The sequence below is a fragment of the Rutidosis leptorrhynchoides genome, chromosome 3 (assembly GCF_046630445.1).
Source record: "Rutidosis leptorrhynchoides isolate AG116_Rl617_1_P2 chromosome 3, CSIRO_AGI_Rlap_v1, whole genome shotgun sequence".
In the NCBI taxonomy this organism is placed as follows: Eukaryota; Viridiplantae; Streptophyta; class Magnoliopsida; order Asterales; family Asteraceae; genus Rutidosis; species Rutidosis leptorrhynchoides.
In genome coordinates this window covers 608,280,346-608,306,911 of record NC_092335.1, presented here as the reverse complement: position 1 = coordinate 608,306,911, position 26,566 = coordinate 608,280,346, and the positions used below count along the sequence as shown (strand labels likewise).

At 35.3% G+C, this 26,566-nt stretch overlaps 3 protein-coding genes across 3 annotated transcripts; 1 reads left to right on the top strand and 2 right to left on the bottom strand.

Moving 5' to 3' along the window:
- Window positions 1–9,481: 9,481 nt before the first annotated feature.
- Window positions 9,482–11,209, bottom strand: LOC139902236 (cytochrome P450 76C1-like). The gene is made up of 2 exons (XM_071884881.1): window positions 10,283–11,209; window positions 9,482–10,105 (listed from the first exon to the last, which is right to left on the bottom strand). Exons 1-2 carry the CDS (start codon window positions 11,207–11,209, stop codon window positions 9,482–9,484), a joined length of 1,551 nt encoding a protein of 516 aa, XP_071740982.1.
- A 9,198-nt stretch (window positions 11,210–20,407) lies between these two features.
- Window positions 20,408–21,007, top strand: LOC139902235 (uncharacterized). The gene has a single exon (XM_071884880.1). It carries the CDS (start codon window positions 20,408–20,410, stop codon window positions 21,005–21,007), a length of 600 nt encoding a protein of 199 aa, XP_071740981.1.
- A 3,831-nt stretch (window positions 21,008–24,838) lies between these two features.
- On the bottom strand, window positions 24,839–26,566 carry LOC139902234 (cytochrome P450 76C1-like). The gene is made up of 2 exons (XM_071884879.1): window positions 25,640–26,566; window positions 24,839–25,462 (listed from the first exon to the last, which is right to left on the bottom strand). The coding sequence occupies exons 1-2, from the start codon at window positions 26,564–26,566 to the stop codon at window positions 24,839–24,841; spliced, it is 1,551 nt and encodes a 516-aa protein (XP_071740980.1).

The window sequence follows — 26,566 nt, the reverse complement described above, 5'->3', positions numbered from 1 at the left end:
ATTGTAGTAGTTGAATTGTATATTAGCTACTAAGTATGAACTTAACGGGTAGGTACTACCTGAATTTAAACTTATAAAACGCTAATATGAAGAAAAAGCTTTTATAAATGAGTTCATATTATGCTACGAAATACTATTAACTACTCTTAATATTCTGTATGATTAACTTGTTCCATTTGACTATTTTGAAGGAAATGGCACCGACTACTCGACACACCGTGAATATGAATGAAGAGGAATTCCGTACTTTTCTAGCTTCAAACATAGCCGCAGTACAGACTGCGCTACATACCAACAATAACCTTGGATCTAGCAGTACAGGAAATCGTGTAGGATGCACCTACAAAGAATTCACTGCCTGCAAACCTTTGGAATTTGATGGAACCGAAGGACCGATCGGATTGAAATGGTGGACCGAGAAGGTCGAATCGGTGTTTGCCATAAGTAAGTGTACTGAAGAGGACAAAGTGAAGTACGCTACGCATACCTTCACAGGTTCTGCGTTAACATGGTGGAATACCTATCTAGAGCAAGTGGGACAAGACGATGCGTACGCACTACCGTGGTCAGCATTCAAGCACTTGATGAATGAGAAGTACCGTCCCAGAACCGAGGTCAATAAGCTCAAGACAGAACTTAGAGGGTTACGAACCCAAGGATTTGATATTACCACGTACGAAAGACGATTCACAGAATTGTGCCTATTGTGTCCGGGAGCATTCGAAGATGAGGAAGAGAAGATCGACGCGTTTGTGAAAGGATTACCGGAAAGAATCCAAGAAGATATAAGTTCACACGAGCCCGCCTCTATACAACAGGCATGTAGAATGGCTCACAAACTAGTGAACCAGATTGAAGAAAGAATTAAAGAACAGACTGCTGAAGAGGCCAATGTGAAGCAAGTCAAAAGAAAGTGGGAGGAAAACGGTGATAAGAATCACCAATACAACAACAACAGCAATTACAACAATAATCGCAACAATTATCCCAACAATCGCAACATCAATCGCAACTACAACAAACGGCCCAACAACAACAACAACAACAACAATAACAACAACAATAACAGCAACTACAACAATCATCCCAACAACAATAATAACCGCAACAACAACAACAATCAGAAGCAGCTATGCCAAAGGTGTGAAAAGTATCACTCGGGGTTCTGCACCAAATTTTGCAACAAGTGTAAAAGAAATGGTCATAGCGCGGCGAAGTGTGAGGTCTACGGACCAGGGGTTAATAGAACAAAAGGAACAAATGGTGTCGGAACGAGTAATGGCGGAGCAAGTAGTGTCGGAGCAAGTTATGCCAATGTAGTTTGTTATAAATGTGGAAAACCGGGCCACATTATTAGAAATTGCCCGAACCAGGAGAACACGAATGGACAAGGCCGCGGAAGAGTTTTCAATATTAATGCGGCAGAGGCACAGGAAGACCCGGAGCTTGTTACGGGTACGTTTCTTATTGACAATAAATCTGCTTACGTTTTATTTGATTCGGGTGCGGATAGAAGCTATATGAGTAGAGATTTTTGTGCTAAATTAAGTTATCCATTGACGCCTTTGGATAGTAAATTTTTACTCGAATTAGCAAATGGTAAATTAATTTCAGCAGATAATATATGTCGGAATCGAGAAATTAAACTGGTTAGCGAAACATTTAAGATTGATTTGATACCAGTAGAGTTAGGGAGTTTTAATGTGATAATCGGTATGGACTGGTTGAAAGAAGTGAAAACAGAGATCGTCTGTTACAAAAATGCAATTCGCATTATACGAGAAAAAGGAAAACCCTTAATGGTGTACGGAGAAAAGGGCAACACGAAGCTACATCTTATTAGTAATTTGAAGGCACAAAAACTAATAAGAAAAGGTTGCTATGCTGTTCTAGCACACGTCGAGAAAGTACAAATTGAAGAAAAGAGCATCAATGATGTTCCCATTGCAAAAGAATTTCCCGATGTATTTCCTAAAGAATTACCGGGATTACCCCCACATCGATCCGTTGAATTACAAATAGATCTTGTACCAGGAGCTGCACCAATAGCTCGTGCTCCTTACAGACTCGCACCCAGTGAGATGAAAGAACTGCAAAGCCAATTACAAGAACTTTTAGAGCGTGGTTTCATTCGACCAAGCACATCACCGTGGGGAGCTCCTGTTTTGTTTGTCAAGAAGAAAGATGGTACATTCAGGTTGTGTATCGACTACCGAGAGTTGAACAAACTTACCATCAAGAACCGCTACCCACTACCGAGAATCGACGACTTATTTGATCAACTACAAGGCTCGTCTGTTTATTCAAAGATTGACTTACGTTCCGGGTATCATCAAATGCGGGTGAAAGAAGATGATATTACAAAGACTGCTTTCAGAACACGTTACGGTCATTACGAGTTTATGGTCATGCCGTTTGGTTTAACTAATGCACCAGCTGTGTTCATGGACCTTATGAACCGAGTGTGTGGACCATACCTTGACAAGTTTGTCATTGTTTTCGTTGATGACATACTTATTTACTCAAAGAATGACCAAGAACACGGTGAACATTTGAGAAAGGTGTTAGAAGTATTGAGGAAAGAAGAATTGTACGCTAAGTTTTCAAAGTGTTCATTTTGGTTGGAAGAAGTTCAATTCCTCGGTCACATAGTGAACAAAGAAGGTATTAAGGTGGATCCGGCAAAGATAGAAACTGTTGAAAAGTGGGAAACCCCGAAAACTCCGAAACACATACGCCAGTTTTTAGGACTAGCTGGTTACTACAGAAGGTTCATCCAAGACTTTTCCAGAATAGCAAAACCCTTGACTGCATTAACGCATAAAGGGAAGAAATTTGAATGGAAGGATGAACAAGAGAAAGCGTTTCAGTTATTGAAGAAAAAGCTAACTACGGCACCTATATTGTCATTGTCTGAAGGGAATGATGATTTTGTGATTTATTGTGACGCATCAAAGCAAGGTCTCAGTTGTGTATTAATGCAACGAACGAAGGTGATTGCTTATGCCTCTAGACAATTGAAGATTCACGAGCAAAATTATACGACGCATGATTTGGAATTAGGCGCGGTTGTTTTTGCATTAAAGACTTGGAGGCACTACTTATATGGGGTCAAAAGTATTATATATACCGACCACAAAAGTCTTCAACACATATTTAATCAGAAACAACTGAATATGAGGCAGCGTAGGTGGATTGAATTGTTGAATGATTACGACTTTGAGATTCGTTACCACCCGGGGAAGGCAAATGTGGTAGCCGATGCCTTGAGCAGGAAGGACAGAGAACCCATTCGAGTAAAATCTATGAATATAATGATTCATAATAACCTTACTACTCAAATAAAGGAAGCGCAACAAGGAGTTTTAAAAGAGGGAAATTTAAAGGATGAAATACCCAAAGGATCGGAGAAGCATCTTAATATTCGGGAAGACGGAACCCGGTATAGGGCTGAAAGGGTTTGGGTACCAAAATTTGGAGATATGAGAGAAATGGTACTTAGAGAAGCTCATAAAACCAGATACTCAATACATCCTGGAACGAGGAAGATGTACAAGGATCTCAAGAAACATTTTTGGTGGCCGGGTATGAAAGCCGATGTTGCTAAATACGTAAGAGAATGTTTGACGTGTTCTAAGGTCAAAGCTGAGCATCAGAAACCATCAGGTCTACTTCAACAACCCGAAATTCCAGAATGGAAATGGGAAAACATTACCATGGATTTCATCACTAAATTGCCAAGGACTGCAAGTGGTTTTGATACTATTTGGGTAATAGTTGATCGTCTCACCAAATCAGCACACTTCCTGCCAATAAGAGAAGATGACAAGATGGAGAAGTTAGCACGACTGTATTTGAAGGAAGTCGTCTCCAGACATGGAATACCAATCTCTATTATCTCTGATAGGGATGGCAGATTTATTTCAAGATTCTGGCAGACATTACAGCAAGCATTAGGAACTCGTCTAGACATGAGTACTGCCTATCATCCACAAACTGATGGGCAGAGCGAAAGGACGATACAAACGCTTGAAGACATGCTACGAGCATGTGTTATTGATTTCAGAAACAGTTGGGATCGACATCTACCGTTAGCAGAATTTTCCTACAACAACAGCTACCATTCAAGCATTGAGATGGCGCCGTTTGAAGCACTTTATGGTAGAAAGTGCAGGTCTCCGATTTGTTGGAGTGAAGTGGGGGATAGACAGATTACGGGTCCGGAGATTATACAAGAAACTACCGAGAAGATCATCCAAATTCAACAACGGTTGAATACCGCCCAAAGTCGACAAAAGAGCTACGCTAACATTAAAAGAAAAGATATAGAATTTGAAATTGGAGAGATGGTCATGCTTAGAGTTGCACCTTGGAAAGGTGTTGTTCGATTTGGTAAACGAGGGAAATTAAATCCAAGGTATATTGGACCATTCAAGATTATTGATCGTGTCGGACCAGTAGCTTACCGACTTGAGTTACCTCAACAACTCGCGACTGTACATAACACTTTCCACGTCTCGAATTTGAAGAAATGTTTTGCTAAAGAAGATCTCACTATTCCGTTAGATGAAATCCAAATCAACGAAAAACTTCAATTCATCGAAGAACCCGTCGAAATAATGGATCGTGAGGTTAAAAGACTTAAGCAAAACAAGATACCAATTGTTAAGGTTCGATGGAATGCTCGTAGAGGACTTGAGTTCACCTGGGAGCGTGAAGATCAGATGAAGAAGAAATACCCGCATCTATTTCCAGAAGATTCGTCAACACCTTCAACAGCTTAAAATTTCGGGACGAAATTTATTTAACGGGTAGGTACTGTAGTGACCCGAACTTTTCCATGTTTATATATATTAATTGAGATTGATATTTACATGATTAAATGTTTCTAACATGTTAAGCAATCAAACTTTTTAAGACTTGATTAATTGAAATATGTTTCATATAGACAATTGACCACCCAAGTTGACCGGTGATTCACGAACGTTAAAACTTGTAAAAACTATATGATGACATATATATGGATATATATATAGTTAACATGATACTATGATAAGTAAACATATCATTAAGTATATTAACAATGAACTACATATGTAAAAACAAGACTACTAACTTAATGATTTTTAAACGAGACATATATGTAACGATTATCGTTGTAAAGACATTTAATGTATATATATCATATTAAGAGATATTCATACATGATAATATCATGATAATATAATTATTTAAAATCTCATTTGATATTATAAACATTAGGTTAACAACATTTAACAAGATCGTTAACCTAAAGGTTTCAAAACAACACTTACATGTAACGACTAACGATGACTTAACGACTCAGTTAAAATGTATATACATGTAGTGTTTTAATATGTATTTATACACTTTTGAAAGACTTCAATACACTTATCAAAATACTTCTACTTAACAAAAATGCTTACAATTACATCCTCGTTCAGTTTCATCAACAATTCTACTCGTATGCACCCGTATTCGTACTCGTACAATACACAGCTTTTAGATGTATGTAATATTGGTATATACACTCCAATGATCAGCTCTTAGCAGCCCATGTGAGTCACCTAATACATGTGGGAACCATCATTTGGCAACTAGCATGAAATATCTCATAAAATTACAAAAATATGAGTAATCATTCATGACTTATTTACATGAAAACAAAATAACATATCCTTTATATCTAATCCATACACCAACGACCAAAAACACCTACAAACACTTTCATTCTTCAATTTTCTTCATCTAATTGATCTCTCTCAAGTTCTATCTTCAAGTTCTAAGTGTTCTTCATAAATTCCAAAAGTTCTAGTTTCATAAAATCAAGAATACTTTCAAGTTTGCTAGCTCACTTCCAATCTTGTAAGGTGATCATCCAACCTCAAGAAATCTTTGTTTCTTACAGTAGGTTATCATTCTAATACAAGGTAATAATCATATTCAAACTTTGGTTCAATTTCTATAACTATAACAATCTTATTTCAAGTGATGATCTTACTTGAACTTGTTTTCGTGTCATGATTCTGCTTCAAGAACTTCGAGCCATCCAAGGATCCATTGAAGCTAGATCCATTTTTCTCTTTTCCAGTAGGTTTATCCAAGGAACTTAAGGTAGTAATGATGTTCATAACATCATTCGATTCATACATATAACGCTATCTTATTCGAAAGTTTAAACTTGTAATCACTAGAACATAGTTTAGTTAATTCTAAACTTGTTCGCAAACAAAAGTTAATCCTTCTAACTTGACTTTTAAAATCAACTAAACACATGTTCTATATCTATATGATATGCTAACTTAATGATTTAAAACCTGGAAACACGAAAAACACCGTAAAACCGGATTTACGCCGTCGTAGTAACACCGCGGGCTGTTTTGGGTTAGTTAATTAAAAACTATGATAAACTTTGATTTAAAAGTTGTTATTCTGAGAAAATGATTTTTATTATGAACATGAAACTATATCCAAAAATTATGGTTAAACTCAAAGTGGAAGTATGTTTTCTAAAATGGTCATCTAGACGTCGTTCTTTCGACTGAAATGACTACCTTTACAAAAACGAATTGTAACTTATTTTTCTGACTATAAACCTATACTTTTTATGTTTAGATTCATAAAATAGAGTTCAATATGAAACCATAGCAATTTGATTCACTCAAAACGGATTTAAAATGAAGAAGTTATGGGTAAAACAAGATTGGATAATTTTTCTCATTTTAGCTACGTGAAAATTGGTAACAAATCTATTCCAACCATAACTTAATCAACTTGTATTGTATATTATGTAATCTTGAGATACCATAGACACGTATACAATGTTTCGACCTATCATGTCGACACATCTATATATATTTCGGAACAACCATAGACACTCTATATGTGAATGTTGTAGTTAACTATACAGGGTTGAGGTTGATTCCAAAATATATATAGTTTGAGTTGTGATCAATACTGAGATACGTATACACTGGGTCGTGGATTGATTCAAGATAATATTTATCGATTTATTTCTGTACATCTAACTGTGGACAACTAGTTGTAGGTTACTAACGAGGACAGCTGACTTAATAAACTTAAAACATCAAAATATATTAAAAGTGTTGTAAATATATTTTGAACATACTTTGATATATATGTATATATTGTTATAGGTTCGTGAATCAACCAGTGGCCAAGTCTTACTTCCCGACGAAGTAAAAATCTGTGAAAGTGAGTTATAGTCCCACTTTTAAAATCTAATATTTTTGGGATGAGAATACATGCAGGTTTTATAAATGATTTACAAAATAGACACAAGTACGTGAAACTACATTCTATGGTTGAATTATCGAAATCGAATATGCCCCTTTTTTATTAAGTCTGGTAATCTAAGAATTAGGGAACAGACACCCTAATTGACGCGAATCCTAAAGATAGATCTATTGGGCCTAACAAACCCCATCCAAAGTACCGGATGCTTTAGTACTTCGAAATTTATATCATATCCGAAGGGTGTCCCGGAATGATGGGGATATTCTTATATATGCATCTTGTTAATGTCGGTTACCAGGTGTTCACTATATGAATGATTTTTATCTCTATGTATGGGATGTGTATTGAAATATGAAATCTTGTGGTCTATTATTATGATTTGATATATATAGGTTAAACCTATAACTCACCAACATTTTTGTTGACGTTTTAAGCATGTTTATTCTCAGGTGATTATTAAGAGCTTCCGCTGTCGCATACTTAACTAAGGACGAGATTTGGAGTCCATGCTTGTATGATATTGTGTAAAAACTGCATTCAAGAAACTTATTTTGTTGTAACATATTTGTATTGTAAACCATTATGTAATGGTCGTGTGTAAACAGGATATTTTAGATTATCATTATTTGATAATCTACGTAAAGCTTTTTAAACCTTTATTGATGAAATAAAGGTTATGGTTTGTTTTAAAATGAATGCAGTCTTTGAAAAACGTCTCATATAGAGGTCAAAACCTCGCAACGAAATCAATTAATATGGAACGTTTTTAATCAATAAGAACGGGACATTTCACCTTTATCCCTTCACAATTCCAATCTAACATGCATTCATTCAAACAAGTATTATGCTTATCAAGTATTGATCAAATCTCATAGACAAGATTTCTTAGGCTTATCAATTCTAACTATCTTGAGATTGAATTATGCAACCTAGACACTATGTCTTTATCCTTAATCTAATTAACACTAAGTTGGATCGAGAACACAATGTTAAATCACTATAATTCAACTTGCAATAATCACAATCAATAATACTTGCATTGATCAATAAACATTTGGTTTAATAATATCACAATTCAAAAGACATAAGTATAATAACATTACAAACCACATAAACTTGAATGAAAAGAACACATGTATCAATTGTTCATGGAAGGAATAAAGATAAGAAAACTAGCCAAGCATGTTGGTGATGATGATCATGGTTGCTTCTTGAAGTTGCATGATGAACACTCCTTGAAATCTAGCTTGAATCTTGATTTGATGATGATTGATGATGTGTTTTTGTGTGTTTGATGCTCTAAAAACTGATGGAAAAGCATATAAATTCGTAGCCTAGGGTTTTCATTATATAGGGGTGAAGTAGGGTAACCCCCAAGCATTAAATCCCTCAAATTCGGCCTCAAATTTTATCCAAAAATAGCTCCAGTCGCAAATTATGCTCACCGGGCGCAAATTACGCCCGGGCGCCAAATCCAGGCGCCTCCTTTTGCCCATTTTCCACCTGAGAAGAATTATGACCCATGCCAGGCGCCTACATGCGCCCACCAGCTGCCTCCTTGCGGCTGGGTTCTAGTTTTCGCATTTTTTTCTTGTTTTAACCCCCGTTTTCGCGTTTTCGTCCCAAATCGTTACTCGTTATAAAAACCTCATGAAATAGCTTTTTAAGCCTCAAATATACACATAAAATTCACCTCTTAACATCAATCATGATCGGCGTTTAAGACCCGATCAATAGGTGTATGTACGACTTGGTAGGCACTCACGTTTATGGATGTATGTATGTATGTATGTATGTATGTGTGCATGTGTGTATGTGCGTATGTGCGTATGTGCGTATATATGTATGTATGTATGTATGTATGTATGTATGTATGTATGTTTTTGCATGTATGTATGTATGTATGTATGTGTGTATGTATGTATGTATGTATGTATGTATGTATGTATGTATGTATGTATGTATGTATGTATGTATGTATGTAACTCTGATTTTAAGTGATTTGGCTAAATCCGCTCTTAGTAACTCTGGTTATACCTTTTTTAAAATTAAAAGAAAAATAATAAAGACAAAAATAGTAAATATCACTTCAAACTCACACGAAAGAAAATTACAATGTAAATGGGGTAGCTAGTACATATTGCTCTTGCTCGTGCTCTTATTCATGCTAGATAAAGAATTCGTTTGGAGTCAAGCTCACACACTAATTATAAAGGCTCGCGTCGGACAACCTTTGAGACGGAATAGCCAAGAGTGGTTTTCTTTTCCTTAGTGTAAAGCCCATCTTTTCTGAAAGGTCGGGTTCTTTGATACCCTTTGGCAAGCTCCAATCAAACGAGTGCAAGAGCGAAGCCAAGATGAGCGTTGTCATTTTTTCGGCTAATGGAATACCTGCACAGATTCTTCTTCCCGATCCAAATGGAAAAAACTTCAAATTATTTCCCTTGTAATCATATTTGTTTGTCAAGAACCTCTCGGGATTGAATTCCAAGGGATTGTCCCAGTATCGAGGATCTCGATGGATTGAATAAACATTCAAAAATACGCAACAACCCTTTGGGACGGTGTATCCACCTACTTCGCAATCCTTGCTTGGGGTTCGTGGCACTAGGAAAGGGACCATAGGGTGCAACCTATGCGTTTCTTTAATAGTTGCATCTAGGTATTCTAGTTTAGAGATATGGGATTCTTCTACTATGTTGTTTGCTCCTACAACTTGTGTTAATTCCTCTTGTACTAGTTTCATCACATTATGATTTTTTATTATTTCTGCCATTGCCCATTCTATAAGCGTCGCCGTTGTTTCTGTCCCTGCAAGCATAGTGTCCTGGAATCACAAAAGTCATTAGTATGATTTGGTTATTTCAAGGTTTTGGGTATGAATTGGTGAAAAATAAGTTAGAACAATAGTATTTCATATGTATTGCCATTGATAGAAGTTTTAGGTATATAAAAACATAAATTGTAAGATAGTTGTTTTGGTACGAAGATTGTATAATCTTACCAAAAGAAGTGCCTTTAAGTTGGTGATGCTAAGTGATACTTTTTCATTTTGGTCCATGAGATCTAATAATATTTGTAAGAAATCTTTCTTCCCTTCATGCCCATCTCCATCTTGTGATTTTTTTGAGTTATATTTGACCCGATCTTCAATAATGTTTGTTAAAATCTCATCCATTTTATCGTGCATCTTCTTCATTTTGCGCTCGATACCTTGAAGATCAAACCGCGCAAGACTTGGAAAGATATCAGACAAATTTGGTAGTCCGATAGTATCAGTGATGTTTGAAGACACCATTTGTAAATCTTTTAAAAGATGAATACCTTTTGCACCTTTAAGTGATGTATTTTCCCAAACCATGCTAGTCAAGACATTCATTTCGGTCAAGAAACTTATATCACTAATGTTTACTTCTTTACCAATGTTACCATAAACATTTTTGATAGTTTTTCTAATTTCATCCGCTCTGAAAGAACAGGACTCTTCGAGACTTTTGTTGCTTAAAAGCTCATGAACAAAAATCTTACGAAGGTTTCGCCAATTAGAGTTATAACTACAAAATGCTAAATCTTGACATCCATAAGATACAACAGTTCCAGCTATCGTAACATCTCGGTTTGAAAAGACCTTGTCTTGATCACGAACCACAACCTTTGCTAATTCCGGTGCGTTTATCACCACGTAAAGCTTGGATCCCAAATGGAATTTGAAGATGGGACTGTAAGTGTAAGCCATGTCGACGATCTGTTTCTGAAAGTCGCCAGTTAGAAATGGAAGGTAGCCAATAATTGGCAACGAACGTGGACCTGGTGGCAATGACGATTTGGAGCTCGAAAGCGTCAACTTGTACAACCATAAAATAGTCAAAGTGACTATTAAAATGGTGGCAACTGCCATAGTGTTAAGCTCATTGCTGTTTAGTTGTACCATATTTGTAAATGATAGGATTAGAGTACAAACCAATGGCTTCATTTTACTTATATATAGTGATCCAGATGAAGCATGCATTCTAATACATTATTGTTAAGAAATATTATGAGTTTTAGAATAATCCAATGCGCCTGTCTTCCTAATAAAACAAAAGTATGTCAACCAATAAATCTATATACCAAACTAGCTATGGTTTTGGAAAAAGTCTCCGTCCGAATGAAAAATAGATTTGAACACTGGAACAAAAAAAAAAAAAAAAAAATACTAGAATAAACATGCGCCAGCACTGGCGGATCATAAGGGGGCATGGGTGGGCCATGGTCCCCCAAACAATCCATATATATTTCATAAATCTTGTACCTTGGTGGGTTGGTTTTTAGTGTAACCTTTATGTTATAAGGAGCTCAAGTTCGATTCCTTTTCTCATCATTTCTTTTGTTTTTCAACTGTTTTCATACATTTATATTACCACTTTTTTTTTAACCTAGGTATCCAAACGGTCAACTTGACTAATCCCAGGGCGACTACTCGCTACGCGAGCAGCCCGGAGTCATTGCAGGCGAACTTCCGTGGCCATGAGTGGATAATTGTGGGTGCCTGGAATCGAACTCATGACCTTCACTATGGAAGGCTAGGGTCATAACCATTCAACCACCACACTCATGGTTTTATATTACCACTTATCATGCATCATTTTATACTACTAATTATCATGCGTCATGTATAATGTATGTGAAAAACAAAATATTTCCGTAGTAATATAGAATCAAATTTAATTTGATTATTAATCTTTGATCTCCAACGTAATATATATATATTTTTAGTTTATATACGCTATGTAGAAAGAGTGAAAGACCTTACAATGATCTCTCTCTTGCTCAATATTATATGTTTATCGCTTTATTGCGAGTCTTTATCCAAAATTAAACAATATTAATAACATTTTCAACAATATATTATTGGCCTCTCCAATAATTGTTTTCAAGATCCGCCACTGTACATACCAAAGTAATGTAATGGAATAACGGGATATCTCAACTTGTTACAAGTTCTCTTACTTAAACTCGTGACGTTCTTGTTTAGGAAAAAGCTAAAGCAATAGACTAACTAAATATCTCCATGTTTCTACTAAATGTTGGGTACCCATATTGGGTAATCTTGTCCCAAACGTTTCTACTAAACATTTGATAATCTCCATTTATCACTTATATTTTTTGGTAAGCGAGGAAACCCTTCTATGAACAAGTACATTGGCTCCCTCACAGAAGGTAAAACCTCGGGTAATCAAGCCCCCCGAACGCGAGACCTGGTACCAGGTGAATTGCGCATTATGCGCACTCTCTAGTCACACTCTGAAACAACCCAACCCGTAATCAACACGACAATTTTTTTTTATATTTAAAAACCATTAACGCCCAATTAAATGGTTACATAACGTAAACCGTTCCATACAATCCGTTTAAACCAATACAACAAGTTTTGTGATGACCCGTCCAAATCCATTTGGACGAATACATCATTCATTGATTTCATAGTGAGGTTATGACCTCTATATGATACGTTTTGTAAACATTGCATTCTTTTGAAAAGGCACACCATAAATGAATATCTAATTCCAAGGTCTTTGACATCTGATGATTTCTACATATAGACAATCACCGTAAATAATAGTTTACAATACTACATATGTTGACAATGCAGTCAAAATAAGATACATGGTGATGATTTTGTGAATGCAAAGTTTTCTCGAATAAAGCATGTATGACTCCATGCACATAGCTTGTATAACGTATAAGCAAACAGCGGAAGACTTCTAGGAACCTGAGAATAAACATGCTTAAAAGTGTCAACACAAAGGTTGGTGAGTTCATAGTTTTAATGTTGCGCATAATCTATATATAAAGGTGGATCACAAGATTTCAGTTGTTTCATCCGAAACGTTTATCAAATTATTCTACAAGATTGAGCACCCTGGTAACTAAGCTTTAACGTTATAATAAGTACCCCCTGTTTTAACATACATGCAACCAACATGTACAATACACGCAATCCAACGTGTACTAAACTCAAATAGCATACGTCTGTTTTATAGTTCAGGCTAGGGTTTCTATATACCTGGAACAGACGGGGATGTCAAGCCCTATGGATCCATATACAACTACTCGCGCCCACCAGTTCTTATAACCGGCAGTTACTAGTTACCAAAGCTAAGGGATTTTCGTTTCAAACTCGGTGTAGAATTTAGTATATACTTGTGTCCATTGCATTTAAAATAAAGTGCATGTATTCTCAGCCCAAAAATATAGATTGCAAAAGCAATTTAAAAAGGGAGCAAATGAAACTCACCTTAGTAGCACATAAGGTCATTCACCGAAATGTGACCGAAACTCGGAATGCAAAATAACTGTAGATCTCAACCTAGAGAATATATGTTGGTCAATAAATGTTTAACAAGCTAGGTCGGGTCATAGTGTATCACAATCCTAATGCTCGAGAGCGACATGAAAAAGTTAACAAAAGTCATCTCAAAAGTCAACCTGACCCAATATGATCTTTAAATCTATACATGTTTATTATCATAGTATAAGTCTTGATAATTGAACGAATTTATAGTTTATCAAACTCAAAATATTATTTATTTCAGGAGCTATATTATATTTGAATTATCATGGCAATCGAAAATATTTTATTATTTCACATAGCTTTCCAATACTTGTAAAATCAGATTATAGTGTTTATAAAGCTTTAAAACATGATAAGACAGTCAACTTTGACAATTGTTCAATAAGACGAGACGTGCTTTATATAGAAATTCATTTACACGATTAGTAATATTTAAAAATCCAATTTATTAATCTCATAGACAAGTTGTTTAAATATTAATTTACAATTTCAAACACAATTTCAATTAATGTCAAACATAATTCAGTTGTCCATATCTTTTAATCCGTTCATCGAATTCACGCGATTTCTGAATGAAAAGTTAATAATTTTTCGCCAGCTTTCCAAAAACATGCATATCATATACTTTATATCAGTAGCATATGTATCAAATTCGTGATTCATCATAAACTATCTAACTACAAAATTAAAGCATACAAGCATGCATAAACATATATACTCGAGCACTAGACATGGATACACTATTAATATATAAAAGATAAGATATGAATGCTCACATATCAATATTGTGATTCAATATTGTAGGAAAATACGTAGACGCATCGGAGATGATAAACACTAGTTTGACTCACGATCATAACACCCAAGCAATACCCATAACCTCCATAGCTATAACCCATAATTTCCTTAGTTCTGTCCCGCTCGAAAACCCATTTTGAAATCACTCAAACATCACTCCGTCGTAGTATTTTATGTATAATACTAATAATACTAATAATACTACTACTAATAATAAGATTAATAATAATATTAATCTTTAATAATAATAATAATAATAATAATAATAATAATAATAATAATAATAATAATAATAATAATATATGTATATATGTTTATGCGAAAGAAGGAGTGAATGAATTCAGAAAACAGCTCGAATTCAATTTATAAGCAATTCAGCCCACCTACCCCCCCTCATGTGATCGCATGAGGATTGTGTGGAGATCTCATGCGATCGCATGAGACACAAATCCAGCTCACATTTGCAAAGTCTATGGCTATCGACATATTACATATATATTATTTAATATATATTATATTTAATCTTTAGAATTAATTAGATATTATATTATATTCTCGTGCATAGTTGATTTGTAATTTTTTCACCGATGAATTGTACGTTGACGCTCGACTTACGTACCAGTTCCGGTTTTTCGAACGTCCTTTCGTACACTTAGAAAACTTATACTTTACGTTTCGTGACACGTACCTTTATCAATAATTAGACTTATTTCACCAATAATTATACTAATTAAAATGTAACTTATACTTTTGAGTGTTATGGTCATTTGCTTCCTAAATATCATCGTCCTAATATATATAAATGCTCGAGGAAGATAGATGATGAAAATGGGATCCCATTGTTGTACTTTAGGTAATATGGGTGATAAAGAAACACTTTAGGATTTTTAAACCATTTTTATTTTACATCATTATTAAGCCAGTCCAACCAAGTTGTTAGTACACAGTTGTGTGCTAGAATCAATTAATTATCATTAGCAGCCTAAGCCTTTAGAATTAAAACCAAAGAAAAAACCAATTTTCTATTCCTACCCTTATTTTTGGTTATTAATGTCAAATTTAATCTTACTTTATCTTATTTAGATTTAGTAACATTAGGTGAAAACGCAACTCATTTGTGCTGAGACATAATTGGTTTAAATTAGAATTTGCAATCATACATGGCTATCATACCATAGTATGTGTGGCTTTTCGATTAGTTTGACTCGGAGTGCTTTCCTAGGTTCCACATTGGATTTCACGATTTACTTATTAGTATGAAGGTGCATAATAATAATGATTGCCACCAATGCAACACTTGTAGAGTTTACTCTTCCCTAGGCAAAGGTCAAAAGGAGGTCTTTATATCACAAGCTATGACAATGATATTTATCACACCCAACACCCATCATCTACATCCTATATATCTATATATCATTGTCACCGTCACCACACATTCACCGTTACATCATAAATGTTTCAAATATGTCACACATTTTGCGCTATCATATAAGAAGAGAGGAGGAAGTTGAAGGAGACGAATTCAAGAAAAAAAATTTAAGAACAGAGAGTAGAAGAAGAGTATGCCAAAAATTGTGAAACGAGTGCCTTATAAAGCATGGACCACTGAGGCATAGAATTTGTTCTCATTGAAGTGTAAAGTCAAAAGCAAAGTGAAGACTTCTCATGACCTCACAAATATATCCATACCTTTCATGTGATGCCTTGCATAAATGGTCAATGTAACCAACATCTGTTTCATCCAGCTTGTGGTATAGGGTATTTCTAATTAGACTTAGGGGGTTCATTGGTGTTGTGACTTAAAATCTATGCACTCAATACTAATGTAGACAAGGGCATGAGTTTGGCTAGTTGAGAAGTTAAGGACGATAAAAACACAAACATATGTATGATTCTAGTTATGATTGACATTCCAATTTTAAATTTGTAACTATATTATCTTTGATAATATTGTTAATTTATCTTCGTACGAATGAGGGTCACGTTAAAATTTCTAAACCATATAAAGTTTGATTGATTCGACATTCGTAACCATTTTACACAAATTTTTATCCGAGTATTGACCAACCCGATAAACCCAAACGGATGTAATATAAACCATTTTGTGTTTCTTTTGACATGTTACCTAGGTACGTTTGTATTTATTGTTTAATGGTTAAATGTTGATTGTGAAAAAATTTTGTGGAGAATCTTTTCTTAAATCTAGTTTTAAGCGTTGATTCATTTGATGATTGAAAAATGATTGAGGATGATAATTTTATGAATAGTGTTTGGAATTTAAAGTTAAGGAATATGTCTAGGAGGAAAAGCTTTGTACTTTATGTATTGGAAGTAATTGTAATTGCTTGAGGTTTGAGAGATTGACCCGAATTGTCTTTACATCTCAATTGTTTTTTTTTTTTTTTTTTTTTTTTTTTTTGCAAAAAGTTGTTTGAGTTGTTAAAAGAAGATCACTGAGGTGTTGTTATTCTTGTGGTTAAAAATAGATTTGCTTGAGGACAAGCAAAAGCCAAGGGTGGTGGATTTGATCGGTCATTATTTGACACGATCATTTGTGCTTAGAAGCAATAAATTTGTCCTTGTTTAGATGGAAAACAAGTTACTTTGATATAGTTTCGTGTATTTCAGGTTTATGGAGAAAAGAAAATAAAAGATGCTAAAAATGATGAAAAAGTTGTCTCATGCGCGCTGTTACAGTTTGGCCATAACTTGAGCATACGACCTCCGATCGAGGTGATTCAAAATCCCAGACGTCCGTATTTCAGAGGGCTACAACTTTGATTTTTATGAGTTGGCGTAATTTACGCCACCCTTGTCATAAATTACGCCACAACTTGAACAAGACATGTGAAAAGTGCACTTTGCAGCGTAAAATTACGCCCGGATTTCACATGGTGACGTAATTTATGCTAGATCAGGCGTAAATTACGTCAGTGCAATTTTACTGCACCCGGATGTTGAGAGATTTTTGCTTTGGAAACAAGTTTCTCATCCCCTATATAAAAGGAACCTAGAATACTAATGAAACACTTTTTCCATCAGTTTTTGAGCTACAAAACTTAACCCTAACATTAAAATTCATCTCTTTTCTAGAATAAAAGTAGAGTTCTTCATGCTTCATCAACAAATCATCAAGATCATCATCAGCAGCATGTATGGATAAGTCTTTTTACTTTATTCCTTCCATTGAACAATTGTGTATTTATGATTTCATTCAAGTATTATTGTGATTCATAAGTTGTATTGAAAATATCTTTTATTTTATGAATTGTTCAAGTTATCGTTTAATGTAAATTTATTAAATTTCATTATTGTAAGACTTATTATTATGAATTAATAGTTTGTTCTAAACCCATTTAGTGTTAATTTAGTTAAGGATAAAGACAAGCTATATAATTTACATGAATGTGCCCAAGATAGTGTTTTTTGATAAATTGAAGAACTTATGTCTATGTAAGTTACATGAAAACTTGATAAAGCTTAATACTTGTTTGAATGAATTGTACCAATTGGGATTTGGAAGGGATATAGCTTTTATTCCATTAATAACAACATTGTGTTTTTGATATCCTGTTCATGCTCTTTGCTTAAACCTCATAAGTTTAAGTCTTTTTCATTTAAAGTCATCTAATTAGTGTTAATTTAGTTCCAATTGCAAAATAAACTCTAAGAATTGCTTGCTTTTGACCACAATCTCCCTTGGAACGAATCTTACTTATCCTGGCTAGTTTAGAATATTTAATTAATTTTTGACTGGTACTTCGACGCCCATCAGTCCCTGTCAGAAAATGAAATAAATTTGGGCTTATTTTCGTGCGGGCCTTTGTTTTCTGACAGGCCTATTTTTGTACATCAGGCCATTTTCGTACACAAGCTTGAGTGGCCTATTTTTGGACGTTTAATGGACTTAGTAAAATTCCATTTTTCGATAGCCAATTAAGATTGGGCCAATCCATGATCCGGAAACAATTATTTGATGTCCGATAATGATAATTTTCAAATGTTCCTGTACGTACGAAAATTTAATCTGGTAATTGATCTTTATGCAAAAATCATCAACTGCAACTTCATCATCCATGTCCGAAAATCAAAAAAGTTGTTGTCAAAAAATGTTCAATTGAATATGTTATCTTCTCTCCGAAAGTTTCTATATCTGCATATGTTCATCTCTATGAACATCAAAATCATCAACATCCAAAATCAAGACTCAATACTGATTGTATTAGCTTTCTGCATTAGCCGATTACAAGTTTTTGTGAAGAATCTGAAGTAGAAACATCTTTAAATTCCAAAAATCAGGGATGAACAGCTATGGTGGTCACAATGAACATAAAAATTAATTTCATGATTTTTTCCATTTTAGGGTATGAATTCTTCATAAAAGTTACTTGAAATCAACTTCCTGATGCTCGACACATGTTTTTAACATATGAAACGCAGAGATTCACTTCAATTGATTTGTTGACCGAAGAGTTTTGAAGTTTGACTTTGAGATCTAAAAATCTATGTTGCTTTTCAATCTGATTTGAAGCATTACATAGCAGAAACAAGCCACAAGGATTCCAAAACTATGCTCAATTCAAACTTTGATGGAGTAGGTTGCTCAAAACTACTAAATCTTCATTTTTCGGATAAAACGTAGAACACGAGCTCAAACACTTTGAATTTGTTGCTGTAAATCTGATGTAGAGGATGACGAAGTTTAGATTAGCATATAGAACTTATTTTTGATCTTGATTTCTACCGAATAAATCCAAATGATGATTACGAATTTTGAAGTTTGAATATGATGATGAATAGTATTTTAATTTGATTTTGAACTTTAGATTTCTGAATTTCTGGTCTAGATATTGAAATGATAATAATCAAAAAGTGTTTTTAATTTGTTGTTTTAATATGTGATGTGAAATTTGATGTTTTGGTAATCGTTGTCAGAAAATGCGATTTTCACACGTTTTCGATTTTCGGGCAGATGTGTTTTCGGATAAGTTTTGGTTTACGGGCGAATGAAATTTTTTTAAGTTTCTGGAAATTGTTGGTTGAAGGTATGAAGATCATCATGAAGATATGATGATCTTCATGATGAAGGTTTGAAGATATGAAGGTTTTGGTGTTGAAGGTTTAAAGGTGTATGGTGAACATTCATCGTATTCATATGGACCGCCATATGTTTCGTTGTATGGTCAGCTCTGACATCAATTATTAAGACCCAATACTCGTGAATACGATGAATGTGAACAATAACCACAAGAATACTAGAGAGCATTAGTCAAATAGTCAACTATATTCCACGATTCTCTTGTACACAATGAAGTTTGGTGGCTATTGTTAGTGAGTATCAGAGGCCTAGTGTCCTATATATAGCCCTCGTCTATTGGAAACCTTCCACACAATACTTGATTCACAATCGGCTCATTCTCGAGTACCCAACAAAATGAAATTAGGTAGGGTAGATGGCTTTAAACATGTTCAGCAAAAGTGATTGACCAAAATACCATAATGTGCAAGTCACGTGATAGGGGTTAACTATCGGATATAGACGTCCGTTAGGTACAGATACCAAGCGCATAACAAGAACAAACATTATAGGCATCCAAGTAAAAAAAATAACCTAAGGCCCATCCATCAAATATGCGCCAAACATGAGACCAACCGCGTAATTTTGTTTAATTAAAGAGATAGAACTTAGAAATCTGGGGGGACCTTAATGGACATATAGCAATGATTTCAGACGAATATACGGGGGACCATGGGGGCTTTGGGTAGGGAGTTCAAAATGAAGAAGGACACTCTATTCTCAAATTCGCCGTTGTGCACGATTTGGTTGTTGAAAATTCTTTTTTCAGGACGACGGAAGCCCAACTAGCAACTTTCCACAGCGGGGGCCATAATACCCAGATTGATTATTTTCTGCTTCGCAAAGGGAACCTTAGGGCTTGCGGAGACTGTAGTGTCATGAATACCTGGACATGTTCCATCCAACACAGATAATTGGTAATGGACTTGGTCTTGCAGAGGCGTGTTACTAGGAGCGTGAGACCCATGCAACCTAGGATCCTATGGAAGAATCTGAATGAAGTGAAATTCGAAACTTTTAAAGCTTCGGTATTAGAAAGAGTTGAGGCAGGAGTGGATACTGTTACTCATGATGACGCTGACCAGATGTGGAATAGTCCGGCATCTACTATTAGAGATGTAGCCAAGGTAGCCTTAGGTGTGGCAGTGGGGCCATCGAGAGGACATAAGTCTAGTAGAGAATCTTGGTGGATTAATGACGAGGTTCAAACCAAAGTCGCGCTTAAGCAACTGAGGTTTAGGGAGCTCATTACTTTCCGGGAGGGGACACGTGATGATAGAACTAAGGCAGAAGAGAGATATAGAGAAGCCAAAAGGGAAGCTAAGAAGGTTGTTTCACGTGTAAAAGATAAGGCGTACGAAGATTTATATAAGAAACTAGACTCTAAAGAAGGAGCAAATGATATCTACATGATTGCAAAAGCTAGGGAGCGCAAGAGGAGGGATATAGATAACATCAAGTATATCAAAGATGAAGTTGGTCTTACCATAGTGAAGGAAGACAAAATTAGGAAAATATAGGAAGGGTATTTCTCATCTCTTTTCGTTGGTGGAGGACCTGGGTGCCAAGAGGATTCGCGGGATTTAGATATAGGGCAATTCCAGAACAAAAATTTCTGTAGGAGGATCAGTCAGGATGAAGTAAGATCAGCACTATGAAAGATGGGCGGTAACAAAGCTGTTGGACCAGACCAGATTCCAATAGAGGCGTGGCGGTGCCTTGGCGAGGATGGTGTTAGGTGGTTGACGTGTCTTTTCAATAAGAAGCTTAGAAGTTATTAAATGCCTACGGAATGGAGACTCAGCGAGATTATCCCTATCTACAAAAATAAAGAGGTTGTCCAAATATGCGGTAATTATAGAGGCATAAAATTACTTAGCCATACTATGAAGCTTTGGGAGAGAGTGATTGAGACTAGATTTCGACGTGAAACTAGAGTTTTGGAAAACAAATTTGGTTTTATGCCGGGGCGCTCTTCGATGGAGGCAATTCATATTATAAGAAGCGTGATGGAGAAGTATAGAGAAATGCAAAAGAGCCTAGAGATGGTCTTCTTGGACTTAGAAAATGCCTATGATTGTGTACTGCGTAAGTTGATATGGAAGACCCTTAATGTTAGAGGTATCCCAAGTAGATATATTAGAGCTATTATGGATATGTACGAAGGGGAAAAGTCCTGCGTTCGGATGCCGGTGGGAAACAAAGAGTATTTCCCAATAGAAGTAGGCCTACCCTAGATAAACTTATCTACTCTCTCATACCCAAATACGCCGACAGCATCATCAATATTACGAATTCGTCCACCTAACACCACCAATCATCCACCACCGGCGACTGCTGCTTACCGCGCCTCATCATCTCTTTTTTCGGTAAACGACCACGCTTCTTTTACATCTCTGATAGATCTGCCTTTTTGAATTCTTTTATCTTCGAATCGCTAATACATGCTCCGAAATGTTGTAAGCATAATTAGATCATTATTGTGTTAATTGTGATTAAATTGGTCGAAGATCTACGTGGGTGGTGACTGTGGTTATATCTTGGTGATGGTCAACCACCATCGGAGGTTGTTTGTGGTTGTGGTCGACGGTCGTCGGAGGTTGTTTAACTCCGGCCGTTGAAAGTGTTCAATATTGCCGCTATGTTAACTCGTAGTGACGATAGTGAGGTAGATTTCGGTGGTAAAAGATGGCTAGTACAGGGTGTTGGTGATCTGGAAGAAAATAAATGTAGAAAAAATTTGCAGTGGTGCGTGGTGGTGGTGGCATGTAGCCAATACGGTGGTTAAGTTTTTTTCGATGGCTGACGGTGGCGGTAGCAGGTGGCTGAAGATGGTAGAGAGGTAGCGGTGGTTGGAGTTATGGTGGTGGTTGTGGCAGGTGGTATATGAGTGGTGGTAGTAGGTTGTGTAATGCTGGTGGCGAAAAAGTAATTATTAAATAGATGTTGTGAAAGGACAAAAGTACCCTTGTGAGCAAAGGTAAAAGTGGAACTGTTTACAGGGGTAATATGGAAAGTAAAAAGTTATGCTGTAGTGAAATTACATTACTGACCTCGTGAACAGTGATCTGCCCTCATCACAATTAGTATTATAGATACATATTATTATTATCATTATTATTATTATTATTATTATTATTATTATTATTATTATTATTATTATTATTATTATTATTATTATTACTACTACTACTACTACTACTACTACTACTACTACTACTACTACTACTATTGTACTCATTATTATTATTACTTGTTAATGTTATGACTATTACTATTACCATTTATTATTATTATTATTATTATTATTATTATTATTATTATTATTATTATTATTATTATTATTATTATTATTATTATTATTAAATACTAATATTATTATTTACTACTTCTATTATTGACATTACTAGTATTATCATTACTATTATTTTTATGTACTATTATTATTACTGGTAGACGAGTAAGTTTTTTTATGTTTGTGTATGTATGCATGCATGTATGTTTGTTTGTACGTACGTATGAAATCGTATGTGTGTGCAAGTATGAGTGCTTTGTTATGTATGTACGGATGTTTATGTATGCTAGTTTGTATTTTATGTATGTATTTGTTTATTTGTAGGGGTGTATAATGTATGCATGTGTGTATGTTTTTTGGGCATAGGTGATCGGTGTCGAAGGGCCGGTCAAAAATAGCCTAATTACTCTACTTTAGATAGGGTAAGCAGGATTCGTTCCACGGGAAATAGTGGTTAATAGCAAGCAATTTCAGGATTAGTTTGTTTGTTTAACTAAAAACTATTCAAATTAATCAACTAGAATAAAGGTAAAAGACTTAAACTAAAACGCAATTGAGAAGATTGAAATGTAAACAATGAGATTAAAAGCCTTTATCCCTTCACAATTCCAATCTAACATGCATTCATTCAAACAAGTATTATGCTTATCAAGTATTGATCAAATCTCATAGACAAGATTTCTTAGGCTTATCAATTCTAACTATCTTGAGATTGAATTATGCAACCTAGACACTATGTCTTTATCCTTAATCTAATTAACACTAAGTTGGATCGAGAACACAATGTTAAATCACTATAATTCAACTTGCAATAATCACAATCAATAATACTTGCATTGATCAATAAACATTTGGTTTAATAATATCACAATTCAAAAGACATAAGTATTATAACATTACAAACCACATAAACTTGAATGAAAAGAACACATGTATCAATTGTTCATGGAAGGAATAAAGATAAGAAAACTAGCCAAGCATGTTGGTGATGATGACCATGGTTGCTTCATGAAGTTGCATGATGAACACTCCTTGAAATCTAGCTTGAATCTTGATTTGATGATGATTGATGATGTGTTTTTGTGTGTTTGATGCTCTAAAAACTGATGGAAAAGCATATAAATTCGTAGCCTAGGGTTTTCATTATATAGGGGTGAAGTAGGGTAACCCCCAAGCATTAAATCCCTCAAATTCGGCCTCAAATTTTATCCAAAAATAGCTCCAGTCGCAAATTATGCTCACTGGTCGCAAATTACGCCCGGGCGCCAAATCCAGGCGCCTCCTTTTGCCCATTTTCCACCTGAGAAGAATTATGACCCATGCCAGGCGCCTACATGCGCCCACCAGCTGCCTCCTTGCGGCTGGGTTCTAGTTTTCGCATTTTTTTCTTGTTTTAACCCCCGTTTTCGCGTTTTCGTCCCAAATCGTTACTCGTTATAAAAACCTCATGAAATAGCTTTTTAAGCCTCAAATATACACATAAAATTCACCTCTTAACATCAATCATGATCGGCGTTTAAGACCCGATCAATAGGTGTATGTACGACTTGGTAGGCACTCACGTTTATGGATGTATGTATGTATGTATGTATGTATGTATGTATGTATGTATGTATGTATGTATGTGTGTGTGTGTGTATGTGTGTGTGTATGTGTGTATGTGTGTATGTGCGTATGTGTGTATGTGCGTATGTATGTATGTATGTATGTATGTATGTATGTATGTATGTATGTATGTATGTATGTATGTATGTATGTATGTTTTTGCATGTATGTATGTATGTATGTATGTATGTATGTATGTATGTATGTATGTATGTATGTATGTATGTATGTAACTCTGATTTTAAGTGATTTGGCTAAATCCGCTCTTAGTAACTCTGGTTATACCTTTTTTAAAATTAAAAGAAAAATAATAAAGACAAAAATAGTAAATATCACTTCAAACTCACACGAAAGAAAATTACAATGTAAATGGGGTAGCTAGTACATATTGCTCTTGCTCGTGCTCTTATTCATGCTAGATAAAGAATTCGTTTGGAGTCAAGCTCACACACTAATTATAAAGGCTCGCGTCGGACAACCTTTGAGACGGAATAGCCAAGAGTGGTTTGCTTTTCCTTAGTGTAAAGCCCATCTTTTCTGAAAGGTCGGGTTCTTTGATACCCTTTGGCAAGCTCCAATCAAACGAGTGCAAGAGCGAAGCCAAGATGAGCGTTGTCATTTTTTCGGCTAATGGAATACCTGCACAGATTCTTCTTCCCGATCCAAATGGAAAAAACTTCAAATTATTTCCCTTGTAATCATATTTGTTTGTCAAGAACCTCTCGGGATTGAATTCCAAGGGATTGTCCCAGTATCGAGGATCTCGATGGATTGAATAAACATTCAAAAATACGCAACAACCCTTTGGGACGGTGTATCCACCTACTTCGCAATCCTTGCTTGGGGTTCGTGGCACTAGGAAAGGGACCATAGGGTGCAACCTATGCGTTTCTTTAATAGTTGCATCTAGGTATTCTAGTTTAGAGATATGGGATTCTTCTACTATGTTGTTTGCTCCTACAACTTGTGTTAATTCCTCTTGTACTAGTTTCATCACATTATGATTTTTTATTATTTCTGCCATTGCCCATTCTATAAGCGTCGCCGTTGTTTCTGTCCCTGCAAGCATAGTGTCCTGGAATCACAAAAGTCATTAGTATGATTTGGTTATTTCAAGGTTTTGGGTATGAATTGGTGAAAAATAAGTTAGAACAATAGTATTTCATATGTATTGCCATTGATAGAAGTTTTAGGTATATAAAAACATAAATTGTAAGATAGTTGTTTTGGTACGAAGATTGTATAATCTTACCAAAAGAAGTGCCTTTAAGTTGGTGATGCTAAGTGATACTTTTTCATTTTGGTCCATGAGATCTAATAATATTTGTAAGAAATCTTTCTTCCCTTCATGCCCATCTCCATCTTGTGATTTTTTTGAGTTATATTTGACCCGATCTTCAATAATGTTTGTTAAAATCTCATCCATTTTATCGTGCATCTTCTTCATTTTGCGCTCGATACCTTGAAGATCAAACCGCGCAAGACTTGGAAAGATATCAGACAAATTTGGTAGTCCGATAGTATCAGTGATGTTTGAAGACACCATTTGTAAATCTTTTAAAAGATGAATACCTTTTGCACCTTTAAGTGATGTATTTTCCCAAACCATGCTAGTCAAGACATTCATTTCGGTCAAGAAACTTATATCACTAATGTTTACTTCTTTACCAATGTTACCATAAACATTTTTGATAGTTTTTCTAATTTCATCCGCTCTGAAAGAACAGGACGCTTCGAGACTTTTGTTGCTTAAAAGCTCATGAACAAAAATCTTACGAAGGTTTCGCCAATTAGAGTTATAACTACAAAATGCTAAATCTTGACATCCATAAGATACAACAGTTCCAGCTATCGTAACATCTCGGTTTGAAAAGACCTTGTCTTGATCACGAACCACAACCTTTGCTAATTCCGGTGCGTTTATCACCACGTAAAGCTTGGATCCCAAATGGAATTTGAAGATGGGACTGTAAGTGTAAGCCATGTCGACGATCTGTTTCTGAAAGTCGCCAGTTAGAAATGGAAGGTAGCCAATAATTGGCAACGAACGTGGACCTGGTGGCAATGACGATTTGGAGCTCGAAAGCGTCAACTTGTACAACCATAAAATAGTCAAAGTGACTATTAAAATGGTGGCAACTGCCATAGTGTTAAGCTCATTGCTGTTTAGTTGTACCAT

Excerpts from the sequence above, each read along its gene's own strand:
- LOC139902236 (XM_071884881.1), bottom strand. The coding sequence starts at position 11,209 with ATGGTACAACTAAACAGCAATGAGCTTAACACTATGGCAGTTGCCACC. Across the intron at positions 10,106-10,282 it reads ACTTAAAGGCACTTCTTTTG|GACACTATGCTTGCAGGGAC; the intron begins GTAAGATTATAC and ends TTGTGATTCCAG.
- LOC139902235 (XM_071884880.1), top strand. The coding sequence starts at position 20,408 with ATGGACTTGGTCTTGCAGAGGCGTGTTACTAGGAGCGTGAGACCCATG.
- LOC139902234 (XM_071884879.1), bottom strand. The coding sequence starts at position 26,566 with ATGGTACAACTAAACAGCAATGAGCTTAACACTATGGCAGTTGCCACC. Across the intron at positions 25,463-25,639 it reads ACTTAAAGGCACTTCTTTTG|GACACTATGCTTGCAGGGAC; the intron begins GTAAGATTATAC and ends TTGTGATTCCAG.